Source organism: Tauraco erythrolophus, chromosome 7, assembly GCF_009769465.1.
Source record: "Tauraco erythrolophus isolate bTauEry1 chromosome 7, bTauEry1.pri, whole genome shotgun sequence".
Taxonomy (NCBI): domain Eukaryota; kingdom Metazoa; phylum Chordata; class Aves; order Musophagiformes; family Musophagidae; genus Tauraco; species Tauraco erythrolophus.
Window position 1 is genome coordinate 15,571,393 of NC_141471.1, and position 24,848 is coordinate 15,596,240.

Here is a 24,848-nt window from a genome sequence, read left to right on the forward strand (position 1 = left end):
AATAAGCCTAATTTAATAGGTATTGTATTGCACACCGCAGATAATTTAGGCTAATGTCAAGGACAAGTGTTATCTATTCCTTTGTTGTAGTGAGGTATTGAAATAATGAGTGGAACGGAAGGGAATCAGAAAATGTTTGAAGTTTTTCATCTGTGTCTCTAGATGGGTATTTTTAATAACATTCTCCTGGCTTTTGCATGCAAATTACTCTGAACAGCACACACTATATAAAATGAAGAACTGTATTTTACAAAATCTATTTTCTTGAAGTTTAATAAGCTTGCAAAGATTGGTCTATGGTTTAACTAACTAGGTACCTTTTTGGACCTCAGCTGGAATTAAAATCTTAGATTTTAAATGCTGCTGTTTTGATCCTGTAACAAGCCTGTTCCTTTTGGAGGTTTCTGAAACCATTTTTTCTTGGTACTCAAGGTCTGCAGCTCCCAATGACAGATGAGACAACTGTTAAGATTTAATACATCTTTATTTCAGCAATATATCTTGCTGTGTGACACTAGCCCCTCTAATAACCCCAGAGTCTGGATTACTTACTGTATAGCATCACTGCTTAACTGCTGACCTCTATGGCAGAAATAAAATACCAAACTCCTGTAGGATCCATGCTGTTGACTTGGAAATCTGCTGACCTGGAGAATCATCCTATACCTACAAACTCCGCTGCATGGAGAACAATCAGAGTATCTTTTTGAGCCTTGTCTGCTTAGAAAAGGAGGCAGACTTTTATAGTGCAGTCTAAAAATGTAAAATTGCTTCCAAAGTAATATTAACAACATTGTCCTCAGTGTGATTCACATATGTTCATTTGTGCTGAGGGATCAAAAGTGGAGGAGATGAAATTGGCTTATTCACCACTCAGATGCGTCTCTGCTACTTTTCAAGCATAGCACACTCTCTTCTGATACCACGCTTTCTTTACACGCCTCTTTAAAGCCAGGGTGGATATATTTTTTTTCCTATTTCTTTTCAAAATGAGCTAAGGAGATACCATGGTAAATCATATACTGTGGTAATTTTGCAGAGCATGTCCTTAGCCTTGAGCAAGAGGGCTGTTTTTACAAAGGGATTTTTGGAAGAAATCTTTTCTGTATAAATTGAGGATTTAAGGAAATAACAGGGTAGCATTATATTCTATATGCTTTCAAAGGAAGAGTCGGTGAAGAAACAACCCCTTTACAAAAGTCCCGTGTTAAAAAACCTATGATTGAAAAACTTTCTAGTTCAGGACAGATGAATTTTCCCCTAGCTGTTCTCATAGCCCAAAAGAGTATGGAATTAAGCGTTTTGGCACCTGCTGTGTGAAGGGACTGTAGCAACTGAGGAAAGCAAACTTCTTCTCTAAGTGTAATATCTTCATTTTTGCTGAGAAGCATCAAAGGGGAGAAAAAAGATTGTTTGAAAGAAATTAGGGTGTTCTTATCTATTCTTGCACTCTCATTTTAGCAAAAGTTTTGTGTTTAGTTGTAAGCTCTGGAGTCTCTTACCGCATAATCTTAATCAAACCACTTTTGCAGTGAGATGTGTCTGCAGCATTTCTGTTTTTTGGATTTTGCACCCCTGCCCTCATCTTCTTAGAGCTCAGAATGCAGTGATGGCACTGCCGCCCCTTCGCCAGGGCTTACCTTAACAGCAGTGGGTACCAGTGCTGGTTAATGCATTCAGTCATTAACTCCATTGAGAAGGTTGGGGTCAGTTGCTAATATTCATACTGTTCGTGGAGCCTTCCTTAGCGTGATTCAAGTTAACAGCAGAAAAGCAGCATTCAGGAGCATGAACTAATATAATGAACTGGAGCTTCTACCTGTTCCTGGCCCAGGTGAGCATGCCCTACTGAAAAGAAACCCACCTACTGGCATCTGTGTCCTTCTCCACATGTCTGTCAGCTTCTTGAAATGTAGACTGCTGCTACTTTTCTTTCTGCCAGCAATGCCTTCTGGCCATGTAGGACAGGGCTTCTGGGTTGCCTGTCTGTAGGAGATGGCAAATTTAGATATTTTCTTTGACCATGGAAGTTTGCTGGTGATGAAGTCCAACATCCAGCTCTGGGGTTGGACTTGCTGTGTCGATGCAGTAGGTTCAGCCAGGTGAGCAGGTCAGAAGGACTTTGCAGGACAATCAGTTTGTGTGTGATCTGAACACACTTGTGTCTGTCAGCCCGCACATGTGGGCTGACGACTGGAGTCTCATTCAGGACATTATGCAGAAGCTGTATGTCTAGCATGTTCAAGGTCTGAGGTCATGAAAAAGCAAATCCAGCCAACCTGACAGGCAGCTCAGTGGCAGCTACCTCTAATAGCCCTCATAATACTTTTAACACTGCTCATTTATTGTCTTATTTCTTGGTCTAAACCTCAGCCTGACTTAACCTATGGAGGTCAAGTAGAGAGCAATTCAGACAGAATATACAAAAATTACTTTCTAGGGTTCCATAGTCATGCTGGCTTTTAATCTGTTGCTCAGCAATAGAAGGGCAGAAAAAGTATTTTGCATATATGTAATATTAAACAAATATGTTTTAAATATTTTAAAATTTTAAATATATTTAATAGTTTGGGAATTTACAGGATAGTACCTAAAACTACATTTAATTCCTACTGGGAGAAGATTAGATTGCAATTTAATATTGGTTCTAGAACTTCTCAGATCAAAGTGCTGTAGGAAATGAATAATCAAAAGCAATATTTTAATAAAAAGCTTGTATATTTACTTTAGAATCGTTTCTTAGATTTAAAGAATCACAAAAGCAGAAGATTTTTAAACTATCTGTAAAATTAAAGTGTCCTTTGAATCAATAGATGGATTCTGATCTTGCAAATGTTATTTAACTTGCTATGTAATGTTGAGCTTTGAAAGTGAAGGGTGTTTACTTCGTCAGCAGATTTGAGAATGACTTTCAATGAGACCTATGATGTATTTTCCAGCAGTGGTATTTTATATCATGGGGTTTTGAAGGACAGATTATGTTCAGCAAAGGCAAATGTGGTGTCCTGCATATAAACTGGAATAAACCCATGCAACTGTATCAGGTGGGGGCCCACTACCTGCGGGAACAGACCTGGTGGACAAGCTGATGGACCTGAGTCAGCACTGTGTCCTTGAAATAAAGACCACCAGCTCCATCCTGGGCTCTTAGAAGCCTATAGCCAGCAAGTTAAGAGAAGTAACTGTTTCTCTCTGCTTCTGGAGTGTTTTGACCTCCTCAATACAAGCAAGACATTACCATGATGCCACCAGTGTGAGTGAGGGAGCTGGAGACCGCCACAGGGAAGAGAGGCCCTCAAGGGTGCTGTGTGTCTGTGTGGTTGCCAAAGGCACACAGCTGCTCTCTATCAGGTGTGGCGAAGGAGCTAGACTTTTTTCTGAGGTGCACAGGACTAGTGTGAGGGACAACAGACACAAGTTGCAACACGGGAAGTTTCACTTTGATATAGGGGAAAAAAACATCTTAAACCGAGAGTGGTCAAACACTGAGAGAGATTGCCTAGAGAGGCTGAGGAGTCTCCATTCTTGGGTTATTCAAAACGCAACTAGATGTGGCCCTGAGCAACCTTATCTCACCGTCCCTGGTTTGAACAGGGGGCTTTGACTAGGTGATCTCCAGAGGTTCCCTCCAGTTAAGGTTATTCTATGATTCTATAGACCATAGAAGCTTAAACTTCTGTATAATCCACGGAAGATCTCATACAAAGTGTTAATTTGATAGTAGAATATGACCTTTAAAATGTCCTCCTTATTTTTCCAAAAGCACTAATGCAGTAAAGTTATTATGAGAATATTGGTTGATTGGCTCCCTTCTAGCTACATTACGTTGAAGAGTTGTTGTGAAAAGCTAGTTCTGGCTTCATGACTGGAGCTGATTAATTAGGACAGGTAAAGATTTTCTTGAAATTATAGAAGTTTGTGGTACAGTTTGTCTAAAATCGAAGCTGTGCCCTTTTTCTTCTTTGAAATGTGATCTATAAGTCTGTTGGGACACTCAGGTTGCACATATAGCACTGAATGTCTCTTAGATGCTGCTGGTTTTGCTAATTGATCTTCTTTTTATGTCTGTGGGCAGTAGTGCATTATTTGTGAAAATGTCAATTTTTTCTGTATTTCCTCTTACCAGTTCATTGAAACAGTAGTTATATTTAAATGGGTTTTTAATGAGCCATGTAGAAAAGTGAAGCTTAAGGAATAATAAGTATTTGGGGTCTGCCGTGGGGCTATTAAAGTCAGTTCAGTCATCAGAAAGCCTACAAATTGGTTTTGTAGTTTCTTTCATATCTAAATAATAATCGACTACTCTCTTTCTAATTACTTTCCTGATTTTTTTTTTTTTTCCTTCTTATATTCATCTGTTCATTCACAAGCAACTTGTATTTCAGGATGTTTTGGAGTCTGAGGTGCCGTTAGCTGAAATTTGATTTACTGCTGGGCCTTATTAAACAAGTACTCTTTAGTTCTCATTTGTAACATGGACTGAGTAATACGCAGACCGCTTTGGGTACACGTGGTTTTTGCCAACTGTAAAGAGTTACTACAGAAATCTACTTATATTCTCTTGCAACCTACTTTAATTGGGCTCATTGCAGAAGAAGCAGGTATTCAGTTCTGTGTTGCTTGTGGGTTCACTGTACAGGCTGGGGAAGTTTTTTGCTGAGGAAAGGATGCCAGTGATGCTCATGTCTAAATTTTCTGCCAGCCTCTTCCACGTCCTCTTCCCAGATACTTGCTGCACATGTCTGAAAGTGTACGGCAATGCTCTGAGAGTGATTGAAATTGCTTATGTCGGCAGATAAGGTGGCTGTCAGAAAGTGCGTGCAGACAGAAACCTGTACATTGGGACTGCAGGACAGGGCTGGCCTTAACCCTCTGGCATCAGGTTTTAAACAAAATGCTCGATATAGCTATTTGAAGTGGCGATATATTGACAAGGCTAATTTAGATTTTAGAATCTCATTTGGACCATCAAGATCTCTCTCTTCAAGGACCAAAGTCTCCTGTGAAAAAGTTATTTAGTTCAGTTATTAAGCATAAACTGAGAACCAGAATCCTTGCCAGCGTGGGTGCCTCACCAGAGGTAGGTGTTGACCTGCTCCATCGCTCGGAGTTGCCTCAGAAGGCCTATGCTCTCTATTCTGCTGGAAGCAGAAAAATAATCACTGGTGTGAAAGGCAGTTTTGTACATGAACGACCAACCTTCAGGAGAAGATGTGCTGCATAAATGCCAGAAGAGCATAGCAGCTGCGAAAGGGAAGATAACATCTGGAAGTTATTGTATGGGCCGAGAGGGGAGATGCGCGGTCCAGCCAGGGGAATCGAGATACTTCTGGTTGCTCAACAGATCAACTACCGAGCAATTGGTCCCTGAACAGCAGAACAAATTGGGAGTGTCCTTGTCACATATGTGATTGTCCTTATCACATAAAGTATCTTTCTGGTGAGAAGAAACCAGATGTTTAAAATGGCTCCTAATAATTAAAAAAGATAAGTGTTTTCAGTTTCACTACATGTTAAGAAGAGTGGAGAAGAAGTGCAGAGGATGTGAAGACCAGAGGATGCGAAAACCAGAGGATCACTTGATGTCTTTCTAGTGTGAGAATAGAGCTGTAATCTTAACTAACGTTAAAATAAGTCTGAAATCATTACTGGTGCCTACACATGAGCCAGTGTCAGACTCATCAATAAGTATTATGAAGAATTAACAAATTTTGGACAAATACTCAGGAATATGCAAAATTCAAGTGACCTTTTTGACGATCTTACTTGTCATAGTGGGGCTAGAAATACGGCAACAGTTTCTAGCTTAGTGAGTTTCTGTGAAAAGGAGGATTACTGGTTTTGTGGTGTTGTGCTGGAGAGAGATGACCTGATTGCACCATTTAACAGTGATGAATTTTTTTATATGGTCTTAGTACTTAATGAAAACGTAAACAACCATTGCTGGCGTGAATAGTTTTTTAATCCAGTTAATTAACATTCAAGTACTTAATCTAATCTATTAATTAAGACTGCATATGTGTTTACTAATTTTAATTACCTTAGAATAGACAGAAATTGTAATAATTAATGTTGGAATGCAGACTGCTGCTGCTGTGTCAATATTAAAATAAATCAGTCATCTTGCTTTTTATTTATTTAAGTAAATATGGCTCGGTTAGTATGATGTGTGGAGTCCCAGACAGAGCAATAGTGAAGCTCATCCTGGTATCTCTTTCAGAAAGTACTAATTGTTGGAGTGTAATTAATTCTGTAGGACATGGTGGTGTGGGAAGTCAATCAGATGTGCTATAGAGGGCCAAATGCAGTGATCTGCTGGAATGCCTTCTTCCTATCTCAAAGCCAAAGGTGTCTCAGTGAAACTTTGTTTTGATGTCACGCGCTGTAGAATCATTTCTTTGTAAGCCATACATTGATATTTAGCAAAAATAATTACATTATGTTGCTCCCCATTCTTTTTCTGTTTGCGGTAGAAGGAATCTTTATCAGTCAAAAGAGAAGAGTGTCAAGCTAGCAGCTGGTTTTTAAACTGTACTTTTGTACTTTTTTTTTGTCTTTTGAAGATGATGGTAGCATTGAAAAAAACATCTCTTAAAATATACTAAGGATCACAAGTATGCTTTTTAACACTGGGATAATTGTTGAGTTTTACTGCAGTTCTTTGTATTTTTAAAAAGATTGCTGTTGGTCAAGCACTGAATGTTGTTGCTTTTTTAAAAAATCATATATTTTGTTGATAGTCATAGAAGATTACTTATATTTCTTGCTCTGGAGTTTAAAAAAAAGGAGTATTTTAGTATATGCACATTGACCTTTCAAAGACTTACTCTAATTCCATCACTAAAATGGAGTGAACATTTCCGTAAGTTGTGATCTGAAAAAAGCTGCTGTCTTTATATTTGGAAGTGCTACTGAATATTTGAAACTTCATTTTTCTTGAAAGACTAGTATACACTTACACTGGGGACCAAATTTTTACCTTGTTCAAACTGATGATTCTTTCTCTGCCAGCTTACATTGATGAAGAATGTGAATCTGTATTGAAACCTCCTTTCCATTGCTTTTGCCATATTATAATTAGAAATGTAAACATGCCAGTCTAAATGAAGCCAATCGTTTATTAAATTTGTTTTGGGAAGACAAAGTGGTTTGCTGCTACTTGATTTTATTTCCCATTTTCAGAGTTTTAATTCAGTGATTGAAAAATGCAAATAGTGTGTCCTGTTACCCTGGGTGATTAAAAGGACTGTAACCTATTTAACCATATTTTCACGTCTTCTATGCATTCAAGTTCAGATCCTATGGAATAGGGAGGTGGATAGAACTTATAACTACTGCTACTATGATCTATTTATTATTATTGTTGATAAGATATTTGGTCTTTGGCTGTGAGGTTGTCTCTTTTCAAAAAATGGATTCAAAGAAGCCAAATGGCTCCAATTTGCACTGAATTTTGGTGGAAGATCTTTTAAAGAGCTAATATTGATATAATATTTAACAGCTAAGCTATTTTCTTCTTTCTTTATACATCGTTATGGTTTGTTCAGCCCTTCTGCTGATCCCTTCTACAGAGAACGAATGGTATGATGAGTTTCTTAGGTCACTGCAAGTGATGAGATCTCAAACTGAAGGACAGAGAACAGGAGGCGCAGCTCGTGTCAGGTGTTGGAAGTAATCACAGAGTGATTCTGGAAAGCAGTACGCAGTTCCTTGCATTTGAAAACAGACAATTTGCATGGTTATGGTAATTTCCGTAATTTATTTCTTATTTAAAAAAAAAAGTCAACATGAAAGCAGTCTTCCTACAGTAAAGATGCTGTCATTTCCAGAAAAGATAGTCATCTTTGTTTTCTACTCTTTGTAAATCTGATATTTAAAGCCTACCAAAATACCGTACCTTTACCATTGACTTAAAGGCTAAAAAAAGCTGGTCTAGTGATCTGTGTTCCATGCCTTGTCAAATTAAAAACATCTCCTTGGCTTTCAAACATGACCGGTGTCTCGCTGACAGGCCATTTGTTTCCCTGGCATAAAGCAGTGTTTATTGCTGTGAATTTCTGCTGCAAAGGATTCTTCATAGGTCCAGTGACCTACTCCTGTGGCTTCCTTCTAAGTAGCCATAAGGTGTCTCTTCCCATGTTTTCTGCGGTTTTGTTTCTTGTTCCTGCAAGGATGGTAGGCGAGGTGTGATTTCTAGGCCTCCAGAGGTACAAAACTGTGTAATTCCTTTCTCTAGAGAATTTTTCTCTATTAAAATGAAATAAAATGTGTTGGAGAAATCAGAAATGAATGCTTGAGATCAGAACACAGTGGGAGATGCTTTGGTTGTCCTTTTTTCCTGTGAGCTCACCATCATCTGCAGAGTGGCACACCAAGCTCTGGAAATCAAGATCCAACAGTTTATTCACACTAAGTCTTCCAGTCCTGAAGACTTTCTAGCACATTATGAGGAATGAGTGTACCTTTGTAATGCTGTTTTGCAATGAACTTCCTAACCTGCATAGTGGAGCTGCTGCAAACCTGGGTTGAATTATAAGCTGCTGCTGTGAAATAAAGGGTAATAGAATCATAGAATCATAGAATCATAGAATGGTTAGGGCTGGAAGGGACCTTCAAAGGTCATCTAGTCCAACCCCCCTGCAAGGAACAGGGATATCTCCTACTAGATCAGGTTGCTCAGGGCCTTGTCCAACCTGGCCTTGAACGTCTCCAGGGATGGAGCATCCACCACCTCTCTGGGCAACCTGTTCCAGTGTTCTACCACTCTCATGGTAAAAAATTTTTTCCTAATATCCAACCTGAACCTACCTCCCTCTATTTTAAAACCATTACCCCTTGTCCTATCATAACTGGCCATCCTGAACAGCCTCTCCCCATCTTTCTAATGCTAATTAGATTTGGAGAAGACTAACATGGCTTGTGTTTCTTTGCATGTTATATGCAAAAATGTTACAACTTGCTATGCTTTTTAATGGAACTGCAGCCTTTTGAAGGTTTGATGCTGTCAAAATGGCGAATACCTGTGAAAATACATGAGATCAAAAGCTAAACTTGAAATGAGAAACATTCATTTTTGGATGTTCTGAAGTCACAGGTTGTAGACTGTCTGGATTAGGTAAAAAGCTGGAGGCAACTTACGCTACAACATACATATATAGAGATTTATATGCATGTACCTTTTTACACATATATGTAATAAATATAAAATACTTGCAGCAGCATGCATTGAGGAATATTTTTCAATCCACCTCAAAAGAACAGCATGCGATTTGAGGATTTATCTTCATACATGCCATGCAAAGGAGAAAAAGATTTGATGTTTCATGCCTGGAATTCTTAAATGCATCATTTGTGTTTTGTTCTAATACCTTACACATCTTCACTTGTGGATTAATTTATTTTCAGTTGCTGGAGATTGGTAATTAGATTGTTATACAACAGATAGTAACAGCATTATGATTAAAGTGTGCTTCTTTTGAGAAAGATGCTTCAATTTATGTAAGCATTGGTATTTCACAATGTGTTGGAAAATTAAATTTCCAATGCTCTTGAGCTACTGACATTTTAGGTGTTGTCACGTCTCTCTTGTTGCTCTCTGTGTGTAGATTTTTCAAGCATAAAATAATGAATTGTATGTTAAAAACATGTTCTAGCTGTCTGCAGCTGCAGCCCGGTTTTTCTTCTGCTCCCTACGGTTCAAATAACACTGAAGAGATCATGGACTTTTTACCCATTACCTATTCATTCTTTCTGTTTTCTGCATGCCAGAGTCTAAGTTTGCATTAGGTATGGAAATACTGGCAGAAGTTTGCTACTCTCTGGAATTTCAAAACTACTTGTTGAAAAAAGTTAATGCCTGAAAGTATTTTCAAAAGCTGAATTCCCAAATAATTTCCACTTGGCCTTACTGTTGCCGTTTTCAATTATTTTTTGTTGTTTGGATAAGTTATATTTAGTAAAAGGACTAATATTAGAAGCTGTAGAATGAGATGATGTCAAATTCTCTTAAGAAAAAAAAAAAGAAAAGAGAAAGTGACCCCTCTGATTCCTTTAGTTTATATGAAGCCTTTAAGTGTTGTTCTAACAACATAAAAAATTTGCAGAGAACAGTGTAGGTTTAAGTTCATAGAATCATAGAATTATAGAATGGTTAGGGTTGGAAGGGACCTTAAAGATCATCTAGTTCCAACCCCCCTGCCATGGGCAGGGAAGCCCTCCACTACACCAGGTTGCCCAAAGCCTCATCCAACCTGGCCTTGAACACTTCCAGGGATGGGGCATCCACAACTTCTCTGGGCAACCTGTTCCACTGCCTCACCACCCTCAATGTAAAAAATTTCTTCCTTATATCTAATCGAAATCTCCCCTCTTTCAGTTTAAATCCATTGCCCCTTGTCCTATCACTACACGCCCTTGTAAAAAAGTCCCTCTCCAGCTTTCCTGTAGGCCCCCTTTAGGTACTGGAAAGCTGCAATAAGATCACCCTGGAGCCTTCTCTTCTCCAGGCTGAACAGCCCCAACTCTCTCAGCCTGTCTTCATAGCAGAGGTGCTCCAGCCCTCTGATCATCTTCGTGGCCCTCCTCTGGACTCGCTGCAGTAGCTCCATGTCCTTCTTGTGCTGGGGACTCCAGAGCTGAACACAGTATTCCAGGTGGGGTCTCACGAGAGCAGAGTAGAGGGGCAGAATCACTTCCCTCGACCTGCTGGCCACACTTCTTTTGATACAGCCCAGGATACGATTTGCTTTCTGGGCTGCCAGCGCACTTTGCTGTCTCATGTTGAGCTTCTCATCCACCAGCACTCCCAAGTCCTTTTCCTCAGGGCTGCTCTCAATCCATTCTCCACCCAGCCTGTACTTGTGCATGGGATTGCCCTGACCCACGTGCAGGACCTTGCACTTGGCCTTGTTGAACTTCATGAGGTTCTCACAGGCCCACCTCTCCAACCTGTCAAGGTCCCTCTGGATGGCATCCCTTCCCTCCAGCGTGTCCACAACACCACACAACTTGGTGTCATCTGCAAACTTGCTGAGGATGGACTCGATCCCACTGTCCATGTCTCCAACAAAGATGTTAAATAGCACTGGTCCCAGTACTGACCCCCGAGGAACACCACTCATCACAGGCCTCCACTTGGACATTGAACCGTTGACCATAACTCTTTTGAGTGCGACCATCCCGCCAATTCCTTATCCACCAAGTGGTCCATCCATCAAAACCATGTCTTTTCAGTTTAGAGACAAGGATGTTGTGTGGGACAGTATCACATACTTTGGATAAGTCCAGGTAGATGTCAGTTGCTCTTCTGCTATCCATCAATGCTGTAACCTCATCCTAGAAGGCCACCAAATTAGTCAGGCAGGATTTGCCCTTAGTGAAGCCATGTTGGCTGTCACCAATCACCTCTTTATTTTCTATGTGCCTTAGCATAGTCGCCAGGAGGATCTGCACCACGATCTTGCCGGGCACAGAGATGAGACTGACTGGCCTGTAGTTCCCTGGGTCTTCTTTTTTCCCCTTTGTAAAGATGGGGGCTATGTTTCCCCTTTTCCAGTCATTGGGAACTTCACCAGATTGCCACAACTTCTGAAATATGATGGGTAGTGGCTTAGCAACTTCATCTGCCAGTTCCCTCAGGACCCGCGGATGCAGCTCATCAGGTCCCATGGATTTGTCCACCTTCAGGTTCTTTAGATGGTCTCGGACCTGATCTTCTCCTACAGTGGGCGGTTCTTCATTCTCCCAGTCCTTGCCTTTGCCTTCTGTGACTTGGGCCGTGTCGCTGGAGCTCTTGCCAGTGAAGACTGAGGCAAAGAAGTCATTGAGAACCTCAGCCTTCTCCATATCCCGGGTAGCCAGGTCCCCCATTTCCTTCTGGAGAGGGCCTACATTTTCCCTAGATCTCTTTTTATCACTGACATATCTATAGAAGTTTTTCTTGTTTCCCTTGATGTCCCTGGCCAGATTTAACTCTATCAGGGCTTTAGCTTTCCTAACCTGATCTCTGGTTGCTTGGACAATCGCTCTATATTCTTTCCAGGCTACCTGTCCTTGCTTCAACCCCCTATAGGCCTTCTTTTTGTGCCCGAGTTGGTCCTTGTGCATCCATGCAGGCCTCCTGGTGTTCCTACCTGACTTTCTCTTCATTGGGATGCACCGCTCCTGAGCTTGGAGGAGGTGATCCTTGAATATTAACCAGCTTTCTTGTGCCCCTCTTCCCTCCAGGACCTCATCCCATTGTACTCTAGCAAGGAGATCCCTGAAGAGGCCAAAGTCTGCTCTCCTGAAATCCAGGGTAGTGAGCCTGCTGTGCACCCTCCTTGCTTCTCTAAGTATCTTGAATTCTACCATTTCATGATCGCTGCAGCCAAGGCTGTCCTTGAGCGTCACGTTCCCCACCAGCCCTTCATTGTTGATGAGAACAAGGTCCAGCAAAGCACCTCTCCTCGTTGGTTCCTCTACCACTTGGAGAAGGAAGTTATCATCCATGCATTCCAGGAACCTCTTGAAAAAAAAGTTGATTTTCTTCATTTACCCTACCAATTTGGACAGAAGAATGTAATGCTTTCTTGGAAATGTCTTTCAAATATTATATTATAGATTAATTTATAGGCTGCAGAATGCTGTTATCTGTAAAACTTTTTTACTCATCTTGAAAATTAAGTTCTGAAATTAAATATGTCTAAGAACTGACCTTTTCTCTTTCAGTAGATCACCAATGATAAATTAGGATAAATTATTTGTTTCGAATAAAAGCATTCATTTACAGTGGAAAAAATATCTCAAATTTACCGAAAAACACCATGATGTTTTTCCTATTTCCCTTGCAATGGTGAACACAGATTTAGTAAATCTTTATTAAATTACTGACTTGGCTAGGTTTCAAATTAGAGTTGAGTTCTTAAGCTTGTCTTAGAGAAGTTTATTGTGAACAAATACAGAAGTATCTCTGAAAATTTGACAAAAGAAATTTTGCAAGTGAAGCCCACAATTTAAATCATATTAACAGAGAACAGATGAATAGATGATAACTTGTAGTGATTATAACACTCTAGGGTGGTGTTGTATTTTGTCTGTAGCTTTCAATGTGTATATTAACATTTCTTATTGTATGTTTTTATTTTATAGAAGTGTGGTTTTGATCATGGTTTGACTTTGTAGTAATGATGCATATAGAGGTATCAAAACATAGGTGATAAATTCCAGTGTACAGGCATTGATCAGGACGCGGATAGTTTTCTGCATTGCTGGGTAAGATGAAGTGGTTTGCTGGGGAAGATGCGACCCTTCCTTTTCTGACTTGAAGCCGTTCACTCTGCGGCTCGCAGTGATGGGTTTTGTGCCCCATCAGAGCTATTGACACTTTGCACTATCCAATTAATGGCTGCCTTTCCTTGAGCTGATGATGTCGTGATCTAGGCATTGATCTGAGTCTCTGCTGATAGACGTTTCTTGCTCTTTCGTGGGAAGAAATGATGAAATGCTGATCTACAATGGCACTTTGATGTTGCTGAAAGTTTTTTTTAACAGTAGATTAAATTCTCATTCGCAGCTCGTAGCTGTGTTTGATGAGCAAGATCCACACCATGGAGGTGATGGCACCAGCGCCAGCTCGACAGGCACGCAAAGCCCGGAGATTTTTGGCAGTGAGCTTGGCTCCAATGCGGCATCGGCCTTTCAGCCTTACCAAGCAACAAGTGAAATTGAGGTCACCCCTTCAGTTCTTCGTGCAAGTAAGTAAATGTTCGCAGTATCTCAACATGTTTCATCTTCATTTAGGAGGATGCCGAGGGCTGTTACCCATTCCTGCTGCTGGGAATATGATTCATTATCTGTCCATACTGAAAGCTGATCAAAATTGAGAAACTGCGTAAATGCTTGTTATGTGCAAGTAAACGAACCTTTCGGTTTTAATAAATTATTTATAAACTGCTTTTAGGAGCAATAAGCTTTTTTCTGTGCTGCCAGTTTAAAGTTGTCCTCATGCTGAAAACCACAGCAAAGTTTCCAAATGCAGTTTCTGCACTGTGTAATTTTCAGTTTGCCAGTGTTATTCAGTTTAATGAAGAAAAGGGTAAAAAGAAAATAAAGATAGGAGCACTTTCTACTGAACCTGTCAATGTTGCTAGGTTATGATTGTCACCTTTCTGTAAAAACACCTGCTGATATGTGCGTTTACTGTGTTGCAAACATACCCTTTAAAAACCAGAAACCAAAGCCAGGAACATCTCTTTATTTTGTTTATTTTGAAAAGGGGAAGATTTATTGCGAAACCACAACTTAGGCATTATGTATCACAGTTTTTGCAGGATCTTTGAATATTTCAGCTTATAGGAAACTTACTGTGTAATTTTCATTGTTATTATAAGTACCATGCAAACAAGACAACAATGGATAAAGCATTGTGCCCCTGCTACTTGTAGTATCTATCATTTCATTCACCGAACTTTTGAAGTAGTGACTCCATTCCAGAAGATTCTTGGCAGAAGTTAGTATCAGTCAGTTCTTTGATATTCTACAGATAAAGCATTTTAAACAACTGTTAGTAATTCCCAAGAGATTACTTTCCTGTAGGTGTTCTTTTAATGGATAAGATCTGTGTTTCAGTAAACAGGTAAAATGCAAATGGAAAAGTTACAACTCTCTATTAAGTTTGAGGGGTTTTGTACCAGAGTGTCTTCTGTAAAATTAAGGGATGTTTAACATTTAGCATACATAGACTTGAATGTATGTATTTTCAAGGTATAACTATGCTTCATTATAACCCAGAATTAAATTAGGGAAAGGATTAATGGCAGAATAAAAAAGTGTCCTAGAATTTCAGGACCATTCCGTTTTGCTGTCACCGCTAAATGTGTATCTGATTTCCATGCATAAGCTAAAAAGCTGTTCTCCTGAGTTCTCAACTTGCGGGGGTTTAGTGCAGACAAATAGATACGCATTTTCTCTTCAGTGTGACTGTCTGGTGTATTACACAGTCCATCGATGTTAGTGCATCAAATCATGTAGTGCCAATAAAATTCAGTGATACATTGGACAGCTCACTTATCTTTGGTGTCATCCTGGAAAACACATGGAATACTTAGCTAGTTCACCAGTTGCTAAAATGACCAAAAAGTGCTTTGAGACCCTACAGTACGAAAGTCTATAGAAATGCAGAAGAGTTTTAAAACTCTGGGTAAGAATTACAGCTCTTTTGACACAAAAAATAAAATTGGTGAAACAGTTTGTCATAAATATGTTATCACAAATCAGAGATCTTCTCCTGTTTAGCTAATTCCTTTTTTTTAATGTTGACAATTAGATATATTTTATTTCTAAATGTTCCAAATGACAGACTTAGAATCCCAGTCCAGTAATATTATCCCATATTCAACATACCTATTTCAAGAATTTCATTTAAATATACATCGAAAATGGAAATAACATCCCTATTGTATTTCCTTTATAACTTGTGAAGTGAAGCATAGCATACAAATGGTATTCTCAGTATTTCAAATAATTATCTTCTTACTGTGTAAGTTCTATTCAGCAAATAAAACCCATCCAGTTTTGTGGTAGATGCAGATCCTGATTATTACATGTTGACAAGGTCATATATCTATTAATTGGATTGGAGATGGGATACAAAATTGCTGTAATTATTGTAATTTTCTAGCTAATTGCAGGGTTGGCGGTGAATATTTTACTTCTAACAAATGAAAAACAGTGTTCCATCTGAAATTGGTTTATAGCATTTTAGACATTTTGTTTTACATCTCTGGTGCTTTTTGCTCGTGAGCTGGGCTCTGTTTCTCAGCAGTTCCCTCGCAGAAGCGTAGCTTTGTGCCCTTCTGCTACTGCTCACCTGCACCCGAAGGGGTGCGGAGCGGTCTCTGTTTGGAGGCAGCATCTCAGCACATTAGGCTGGGGCTTAAGGGCCTGCTGAGATGTTCGTCTCTTTGTTCTGGTTGCCATGCTACCCCTTTTGTTTGTTTATAGATCACGCCATCGCTCCTCTCCCAGCAAGGGAAAGGTTAGCTAGATCAGGTCCAGCTGGAAAAGTAATATTCGTTTGGATTCTCTCTTTTCCCATGCACAAACACAGCCTATACTTTGCGCGTGGGGGGTTGTGTCAAATTGAATCTTCCCATCTAAATGTGGAAACAAAAATGAGGCTGGCCCATACCCCCTATGTTGTTTTGCAATGTAAAAACACAATTCATCTAAGCAAGCAGCTGATTTATATTTCTTATCTAGCTCTTTCTCTTTTACTGCTTTTCTGTTACCTAAGTTAAACTTCCTCCTGTTGTATTTCATCAGTTAAGCTGCTTTTTTTTTTTTCCTAAGCGTACAATAGACAAGGCGTTTTTTGTGTGTGCCTGCATGCTTTCTGAGAAGAGGCTGGAAGCTCACTGCAGAAGATTGTTAAAGCAGACTGATGTTTATTCCCTGCTGAAATATAAACTGGAGGCGCAGGTGAAAATTGCCAAACTTAATGAGCAATTTGGCAGATAAGACAGGATGTCAGGCAGTGACAGTTCAGCAGCGGGTGCACTGCCTGTGAACCAAGTTGTTTGTTTCACAGTACTACATTTAAATATTGTAAATAAAATCCTTTTCCAGCTACATGAGATATTGTGAATAGGGTCATCTTTTTGTCCTGTTTTCCTTTTAAGTTATTTAGCTCTGCTAAATAACCAAGGGTGGTCTTAATTCGTGATCTTGGTGTGATTATAAGTTAGAAGTCTCTCTGAATGCTTCAGAAGTTACAGTTAAATACCAATTTTAGTATATAGAATTATTTGGAAAATATATTAATAGAGGGATAGAGGACTGCTTCCCCTCCCCCCAGCCCCAGCCCAAAGTAGAAAACAGTAAGGGGGCTGGGAGATCATCTTTCTTTCTTTAGCTGTTTAATGGGAAGGTATTGAGAAGATGAAGTCAGACTCTTCTCACATAGACGCATTATTGCTGGAGGCAACAAACACAAGTTGCAAAAAGGAAAATGCCAGTTAGATATTAGGACAACAATTTTCACCTCAAGAGCAAACCAAACTGCTCAGAGAAGTTGTGACATCTCCATCCTGGGAGATGGGCAGAACTTGACTAAACATGGCCCTAGGCACCTTGATGTAACTGGTCCTGTTTTGTGTGGAGGGGTTGAACCAAATGACCTCCAGAGATCTTGTCCACTCTCCAAAGTTACCATGTAATTCTGTGACTCCAGATAGTTAATAAAATTAAAGGGTTTGCTTCTTGAAGCTATTATTTGTAAAAGCAAATGATGTTCATAGTGAAGTATTTAGCAGACAGTTGTGCAAGCATGTTGCGCACATAGAGCTTCCCAGCATGGTTTAGTATTGTACCTGTTTGTGCCGGCGCGACACGGATAAACTGACCATGCCTTTTACAAGACTGCTGCTTTTGTTTTCAAGATGTCTTTGGTAGCTATGTCAGTTCCTTAAAAATGAGATACGGGGTAATTGTGAGGTTCTCCGAAGGGCTGGAGGGTGAGCATCTCTCCAAAACACTGGCCAGAGGAGTCTAAGAAATTACTAAGAGCCAGCTGAAAATGGTGCACTCAAGTGATGTATTTGCTGAAGTGATCTGTATCGTATATTTTAGTAGAACTCTTGGCACTGGTTTTGTATTCTGGTCACAGAAGCAGACTATGGGGGAAAAAAAAAACGATCTAGATGAGAATGTTATGAATTAGGTGCACAGCTAGCTGTGAAGATGTTCTAAAAGTGCAGAGGAGCAAAGAACTTGCTGCAGCTTCACGTTTTTGCTTACCCAGCAGCATGGCTGTTGTAAGGTTTCCTGTGTGCATGTGTATTCTTACCCTGCAATAAGCACAAGATTATTCCTCACAGGTAAGAGCATGCATAGAGACTTTCACTGTGAATTTGTTGTGATATTAAAGTTCATCACCTCGCTTGCCTTTCAATTTGTGGATCTTTCTGTACCCTCAGAGTAGTTTTTAGTAGTTCACTGGCAAATTAATAGGACATATCAAATATAGTCCCTGAGGGCTCTCTTAAGTTTAAGGACTGTTTAATAAATCTGAACTGGAATATGGAGTATTGCATAAAAAGCTAAGATGGAGTTTCAAGCACTTTGGATGTCAAGGTTTCAGTTCAGGATTCACTTCATGCATTTATAAACTGTTTTGAAATCAGTGAGGTGTGCTTAGTCACAGCATCTAGAAAAAAAGTAACGTGCAAGGCAATACTAGTGGACAGCTAACTACGTAGAAGAAGACTTTAGCTGAAGTGCCAGACTTGGAGAAATTGTAAACAAGTTGGAGAAAGCTGAAAGAGAGCAACAAGAGTAGGATGCTTTGGAGACTATGACCAAGCGTTGGAAGGATTGGTTTATTTAGTTAAGAAAAGTTAAAAACTGATGGGGTCCAAGTCATCAAATGTGTTTTTTTTTCTCATTCTCCATATCTGCTAAGATAAGGGTAGTTAGCATTTCCTGGGGTAAAAACATTTTTGGTAGCCTGTAGGCCTAAACAACCCCATTTTTACACCTCATGTAACAAGCAAGTCTTTGTGAGAATGGTTCAGAGACATGTTCCACGTGCTACTGAGCAGTGGCATGTGCTGTGCTGTAAGGCAAGAAGGCAACCGGCTGGTGGTGACAGGTCTGTCCTGTTCCTGGCTAAGCCATTGGCTTGCTTGGTAACCATGGATGACCCACTTCTTGTGTCCATTGTAAGTACGTGCGTGTCATTTCTTAGCATCTCACAATTTGAGCTTTCAAAAAATCCAGTGCTAAGCAAACCAGTTAAAGGTGTGAGCTCATAAATAACTGCGTGAATTTCAAGTACTTTAAAATTGCTGTTTTAAATATGACACTTCACTGATTTGATACAAGTATTTATCTGGAGTCCCAAATGCATATTCTGAGAATTAATTTGTTAATATTTCTGAGTGCCTTTGTTTAAAGGTTTGGAGCACTGCGTATTAGTATGTTGGCAAGTAAGTACAGAGGTGAGTTCATATTTGTTATGGTTTCAGAAATGGTGATGGTTTCAGCACTCTCTCCCACATATGGCTATTAGAAACTTTTTCATTCTTATTGTATCTCTTTGACTCCTTATTCAACTGTGAGTCAGCTTTATATATGGAAATAAAGTCATTTTGAAGTGTCGAAGAACTAAAGAAGCAAGAGATTAGAAGAGGGAGGAGGAGAAAGATGAGTTCATCAAAAAACAGATGTTTGGAGCTTTGTCAGATGGAGTTATCTGCAGGCTTACAAAAAGTGGAGAAAGTCATCCGCATTTATAATGAAAGATTATGGCTTTACAGGCAGAGCTTGCTAAAGTCAATGGGAGGTTTTCCACTAGCTGCACCGAGCTTTGGGTCAGGTCAGCTTTCCACAGTGACACTCCTTGATCGGGAACCTTCATTGGTTACCAGCCGGCGTTCAGGTGCCCGTAGTTCCAGTGCAGTTCCAGGAATGAATTCCAAAACATTTCCTAACCATCATTCCCACTTTTAGTTTCTTGCCAGGTTCTCAGATGTTTCCTTTACCATGTTGGATAATATGAAAAGAACCTCGAACTTGAAGCTTTGCACCAAGCTGTTGGCAGCTGAATAAGGAAGGTTTCTCATGCAGTGGCGCTTGAGGAGAAGATTTAGCAAAGCCTGTTTCCTCACCTTCTGGTGCTCTTGCCGTTCAGGAATTCTTATCGCGTTTATCCCTGTAGCTCTATCAAGGATGTGATTGTTTTAAAGCCAGAGTTATTGAATCAAAAAATCAGTACCAGGTGCTGCTTTCTTCCGTGAGACTAAATTTGTTCTTTCTACAGCACAATTCTGACTCGTGTAGTCTCCAGTTGGTGTTTTCTCCAAGCAGAGGGATCTGCTGTTAATTTGGGATTGTTGAGCAGTTTAAAAACCATGTGTTTTTGATGAGGCCATGACACGTTTGTAAAAACAAATGGATTTTAAACTGCTTAAGTTTCTAAATTAACCTTTAATATCTTCAATCTTTTCAGTATACCATCAAGCAAAATGCTGTAGCTTCTAGTAGGATTAAAAAATCCCTGAAACCAATCAAGTAAAGAATTTTAGAACTTACTGGAATCTCTAGAGGAAACCTGAGTAATCATGGGGCGTTTCAAGATGTCATTCTGTATGGTGAGGGCTTCTATCTTTGAGTGCTGAAAATGGGGAGTAATAAAAATATGGTATTGTATCTGATACCTGGTGGTATTTTGTACCATACCTACAGAATGTAGTACAAGAGAGATAATAAGAAAGGGTTATGAAGATGCGAAGTATTGAATTTGAATAGTTTAAGAAGTCAGGTTTGGATATTAGTCTAAATTTGACATCTTAAATAGATTTAATGATCACTTGAACAAGAAGCTATTATGAAAATCACAGCTGTATTCTGAGAATGTTTCGATATGCATGTGTGGTGATGGTAGTGTTGCTGGGTTTTATTTTCCCCTTCGTTAAATGAAAGTAACTTTTTCCTTAAGGGAACTGCATTTTTATCTATACAAAAATGTTGTGCCATTTTATCCAATCAAACGTTACAGTGTAGCTGCACAAGTCCATTGTATTGTAGTATCATGTGTTTAATCTTGTTGTGTTAAAGCTATTTGTTTATTCATAGAATCATAGAATGGTTAGGGTTGGAAGGGACCTTAAAGATCATCTAGTTCCAACCCCCCTGCCATGGGCAGAGAAATCCTCCACTACACCAGGTTGCCCAAAACCTCATCTAACCTGGCAGTAAACACTTCCAGGGATGGGGCATCTGCAACTTCTCTGGGCAACCTGTTCCACTGCCTCACCACCCTCAATGTAAAAAATTTCTTCCTTATATCTAATTGAAATCTCCCCTCTTTCAGTTTAAATCCATTGCCCCTTGTCGTATCACTACACGCCCTTGTAAAAAGTCCCTCTCCAGCTTTCCTGTAGGCCCCCTTTAGATACTGGAAAGCTGCTATAAGATCACCCCGGAGCCTTCTCTTCTCCAGGCTGAACAGCGCCAACTCTCTCAGCCTGTCTTCATAGCAGAGGTGCTCCAGCCCTCGGATCATCGTCTTCTTCCTTATTGAAGGACTTTGTCAGCACACAGGTATCAATAAGTGTAATAACTCCTTCTATGGATTTCTTGTTATTTCATTGTAAGCAAACAAGTAGCACAGTGAAGACAAAGGAGCATGAATCTGAAATGAGTAGGAAATGCTTTTTCATGGTACAGACAACCACCCTGTGAAATTTTTTACTTTATGGAGGCATGTGTACATATTACACTTTTGTTTTAGCCAATGTTTTTTAAAAACCTCATGCAGTATTTATAGGTACTTATTCTGAAGTATGATAAAACAGTATGCTTCAAGGCATCCTTAATATCCAGAACCACCAGCCTGCGAAAGTAACTGGTATCCTGGTCGCATTTTGCTTTGCTTTGAGGCAACAGCAGTGGTCTCAGGGAAGGGTTGACTATGGATGTAAATTGCTCACGGACAATTTGGCAATGGGAGAGGATGGAGAGTTTATCAAATGTACCTAATAATTAACTCGATCCTAAGCAGGATGATCTTATGGAAAAGGTGTTGTAGGGCTAGTGAAGAGTGGTGTGATGCTGGGGGCTCTGTGCCATGCTGCCTGCAGGGTTACGCTGTGTTCAATCCAACAGCTCGTGCATGCCCACTCCCACCGCTCAAACGAAGAAGGAGCTAGGTGTTTTTTACCACAAGCCCAAGACTGTATGATATTATGCTTAAAGTATATCCTTAATTAAGCTAAACTTGTACTTCGACGAGAACGTTGTTGCTTGCTTTTGTTCATAGTACACAAGGGATCTTCTTGCTCCCTTCTTTATTGCGTTTGCAGCACGTAAACGCACATACTCTTTTTTCATATGGAGATGTGTTTTGGAGCTAGACCATCTCTTTTGGTGATTACTGGGAAAATGTTGCTTTAAATTCTGTGTCTTTTGACATGTTCTTTTGAGGGGGATGAAACAGGGACAGATGGCTGCTAGTTGAATAGGCTTGGTTTTTAGTTTGTTATTTACTCTCTCATGCACTGAAAAGGACTGAAAAATGCTACAGAAATAAAGGACTGCATGAAAAATAACTTTCCATTAATTTATTGCCTTATTTCATATTTTTAAAAAGATAAATTTTTTTCTTTCTCCCTGTTGTGGTTTTAGGCCGATCCAGCAACTAAAACTCACACAGTCGCTCCTTCGCCAGTAAAGTGGAGAGGAGAAAAACATAATAAAAGGACTGAGGGTTGAGACAAGAACAGAGGGAGCACCCACCAACCATGGTCCCAGGCAAAACAGACTCGGCTTTCTTAAAAGCAAAACAATTTATTAACAGTTACTTAAAAAGGACAAAGGGAAACAAAACCGGTTACTTGAGAGGATAAAAAGAAATAAAGCCAGATCTTAAAACTGACACCTTCCTTCCCACCCCCCTTGCCCTTTCCTTTTCCTCCTGGCTCTGCCTCCTCCTCCCAGCAGCGCAGGGGGCAGGGACTGGGGGAGTGTAGGTCAGTTCATTCCGTGCTGTTACTGCTGCTTCTTTCTTAAAGGAGGAGGAGTCCTTACACCCTTTTCCCCTGCTCCAGAGGATCCCCTACTCACGAGGAAAAATCCACAAACTTCTCCAGCGTGAGTCCAGCCCACAGGAAGCAATCCTTCTCCATCGGATTGCTCCAGTGTGGGCTTTACCACAGTCTCGGATACTTAGGGAGTTGTAGCCACTCGCTTCGGCGTGGGTCGTCACGCAGGCTCCAGATGCCTCACGACCTTGTCGTGCGTCCCAACACGACCGTCCTCAGGCTCAGGCATCTTCTCCCCACGGGCTGCGAGTGGGTCTCTACTCCACCGAGGCCGTCCTGGTTGCAGGGGGGCCACCTGCCATCTCGCCACCAGCTGCAGGGAAACTCAGCTCCGGCACACCTCCTCCCGTCCATCCTCACTGACCTGGTGTCGATGCGGCTGTTTCTCTCAGATCTCAGTCCTTTCTGGGTGAACTCAGCCCAGTGGGCACCCCGGGAGTGGGGTGCTCCCTGAGTTCCCCAGCCGGCTCCGCTGCCACCATCCTCAGTGGGTGGTGCCAGCCTGAAGCAGGCAGCTGCCCGGCTGGGAGCCAGGGAGCGGGGGCAGTGCCCTTCTCCCTTCTCTCCTCGCTCCTGGGCAAAGCACCTTTTCCGGTTGCTTTGTCCCAACTTAAATAGGGCAATTCGCAGAGGCGCCGATTGGCTCAACCCCGAGGGGGATGGGAGTCTGATCTGGTGGCCAGAACCAAGTCTAACCCAGTTCCAAAACCAGGGAGGTTACAGGGAGCAAAGCCCCTCTCCTGCCACCAGAACGCCGCCCTCCCCCCTCCCCCCGCCATCAAACCATGACACTCCCACCCATCTTTTCTTGTAAATCGTGAATGAATCCTGTAAGTAAGATGAGCTCTGTCTTTAGAAATGCTGTGGGTTCATGTTTGGGGCAGATTAAGCATTTAGGGTGAGATTCAAACATATGTGTTTAGAAGAACTTTTCTCTAGAGGTTTTGACCCCCAATGGCAGTGGATGCTGTGAAGATGACAAGCCCGGCTTGAGCCCATGATCCTGGTTTGAGCTGAGATGAGGCACGAGCCCACCACCTGCTCTCCTGCTGGCACGGCTCGGCTCGGCGCAGTGCAGGCCAGTGTCCCCAGCTGGTCTGCAGGCAGATGTCTCCCCCTCTGTGACACTGGGGGAGCAGATGAGGTCCCCTTTTGTGACACAGTGACCACCTCGCTGGAGTGGCTTTCACCACGCAGACTGATGCCAGAGCTTGGCTGTTTGGGATTGGATGTGGATGTGAACTTGGGCTGTGTTCCAGGTCTGTTTCTTGCCTCTGTTATGGATTTAGGTAATTAATTCTGTCAATGTTTTTGAATTTATAGAAACTGGAAGTGATTGTATGTGTGGGAAGGGAGTTGGGGACCATGTGGGTTCACAAACAAAAGCAAAAAGTGGTGCTTAGGTTAAGATAAAGTATTTGTACTACTACTTGCATGCATACAGCAAAGGGCTGTACAAAGACTGCAGTACCAAGCTATTGTGTTAGCTTCTGGAAATTATGGACATGAGTTGAGGGCTAGACTTCTCAAAGCAAACTTTGATCAACCATTAAAACCTTATTCCAAGGGGTTGAATTTGATTGAGCTCTTTGTACAGCACTGTTCGCAACTGGAAGTAAAATTGGGACTCTTGGCAATTGCTGGGCAACAGCTGATTCAAAGCAGACACAATGGATGAGGTTAGTAGCAACAGACTCCAGGTTCTGCATCTGAGCTGCGTACTTGAGGCAGCTCTGTTTCTCATTCCTGGAGTGGAATGGACACCTTTAGGGTGACTTCATCTGACCTGTTTTACAGCTTGTTTCAGGATGAGATGGAGTATGGCCTAGAGTAGCTGCACTGGCTAATCTCCATTAATGAGACAGATACAAGAGGTGACCAGTCCTGAAACAGATGCCAGTGGATCCCGTTCTGCATGTGATTTACCTCACACTGTAAAAGTAAATTTTTATTTGAAAGATTTTTTTAAAAAAATGAAGTAGGATGTTGCCTTTGCCTTAAAAATGCTCGTTTCTGTATCTGGAATAGAAAGGCTAAGTGGAGTTTTAGAAAGCCAATGGCTTCTCAGTTTGACCCACAGAGCAGTTTTACATGGCCTCAGGAAGTTGCCACACAGCCATAACTGTGCTTGGGAAGTATATTTGGGTCATAGACAGTATGTCATGATTGCAGATAGTCCCATGTTAGCTTTTTTTCAGAGTGAAATTGTGTTTGAGAAGCTTCCATGAAATTTTATGGATAAACCAACAGTGTCATCTGCCTTGGGTC

General features: G+C 40.8%; 1 protein-coding gene across 8 annotated transcripts in view; it reads left to right on the forward strand.

Annotated features, from left to right (window-relative positions):
• PARD3 (par-3 family cell polarity regulator) overlaps positions 1-24,848 on the forward strand; it is a 479,965-nt gene that overhangs the window by 145,746 nt on the left and 309,371 nt on the right. For all 8 annotated transcript variants that reach the window (XM_086614468.1, XM_086614472.1, XM_086614469.1 and 5 more), the window contains exon 3: positions 13,553-13,733. In XM_086614468.1, the coding sequence (XP_086470594.1) occupies positions 13,553-13,733 (181 nt within the window). The remainder of the gene's footprint in view (positions 1-13,552; positions 13,734-24,848) is intronic.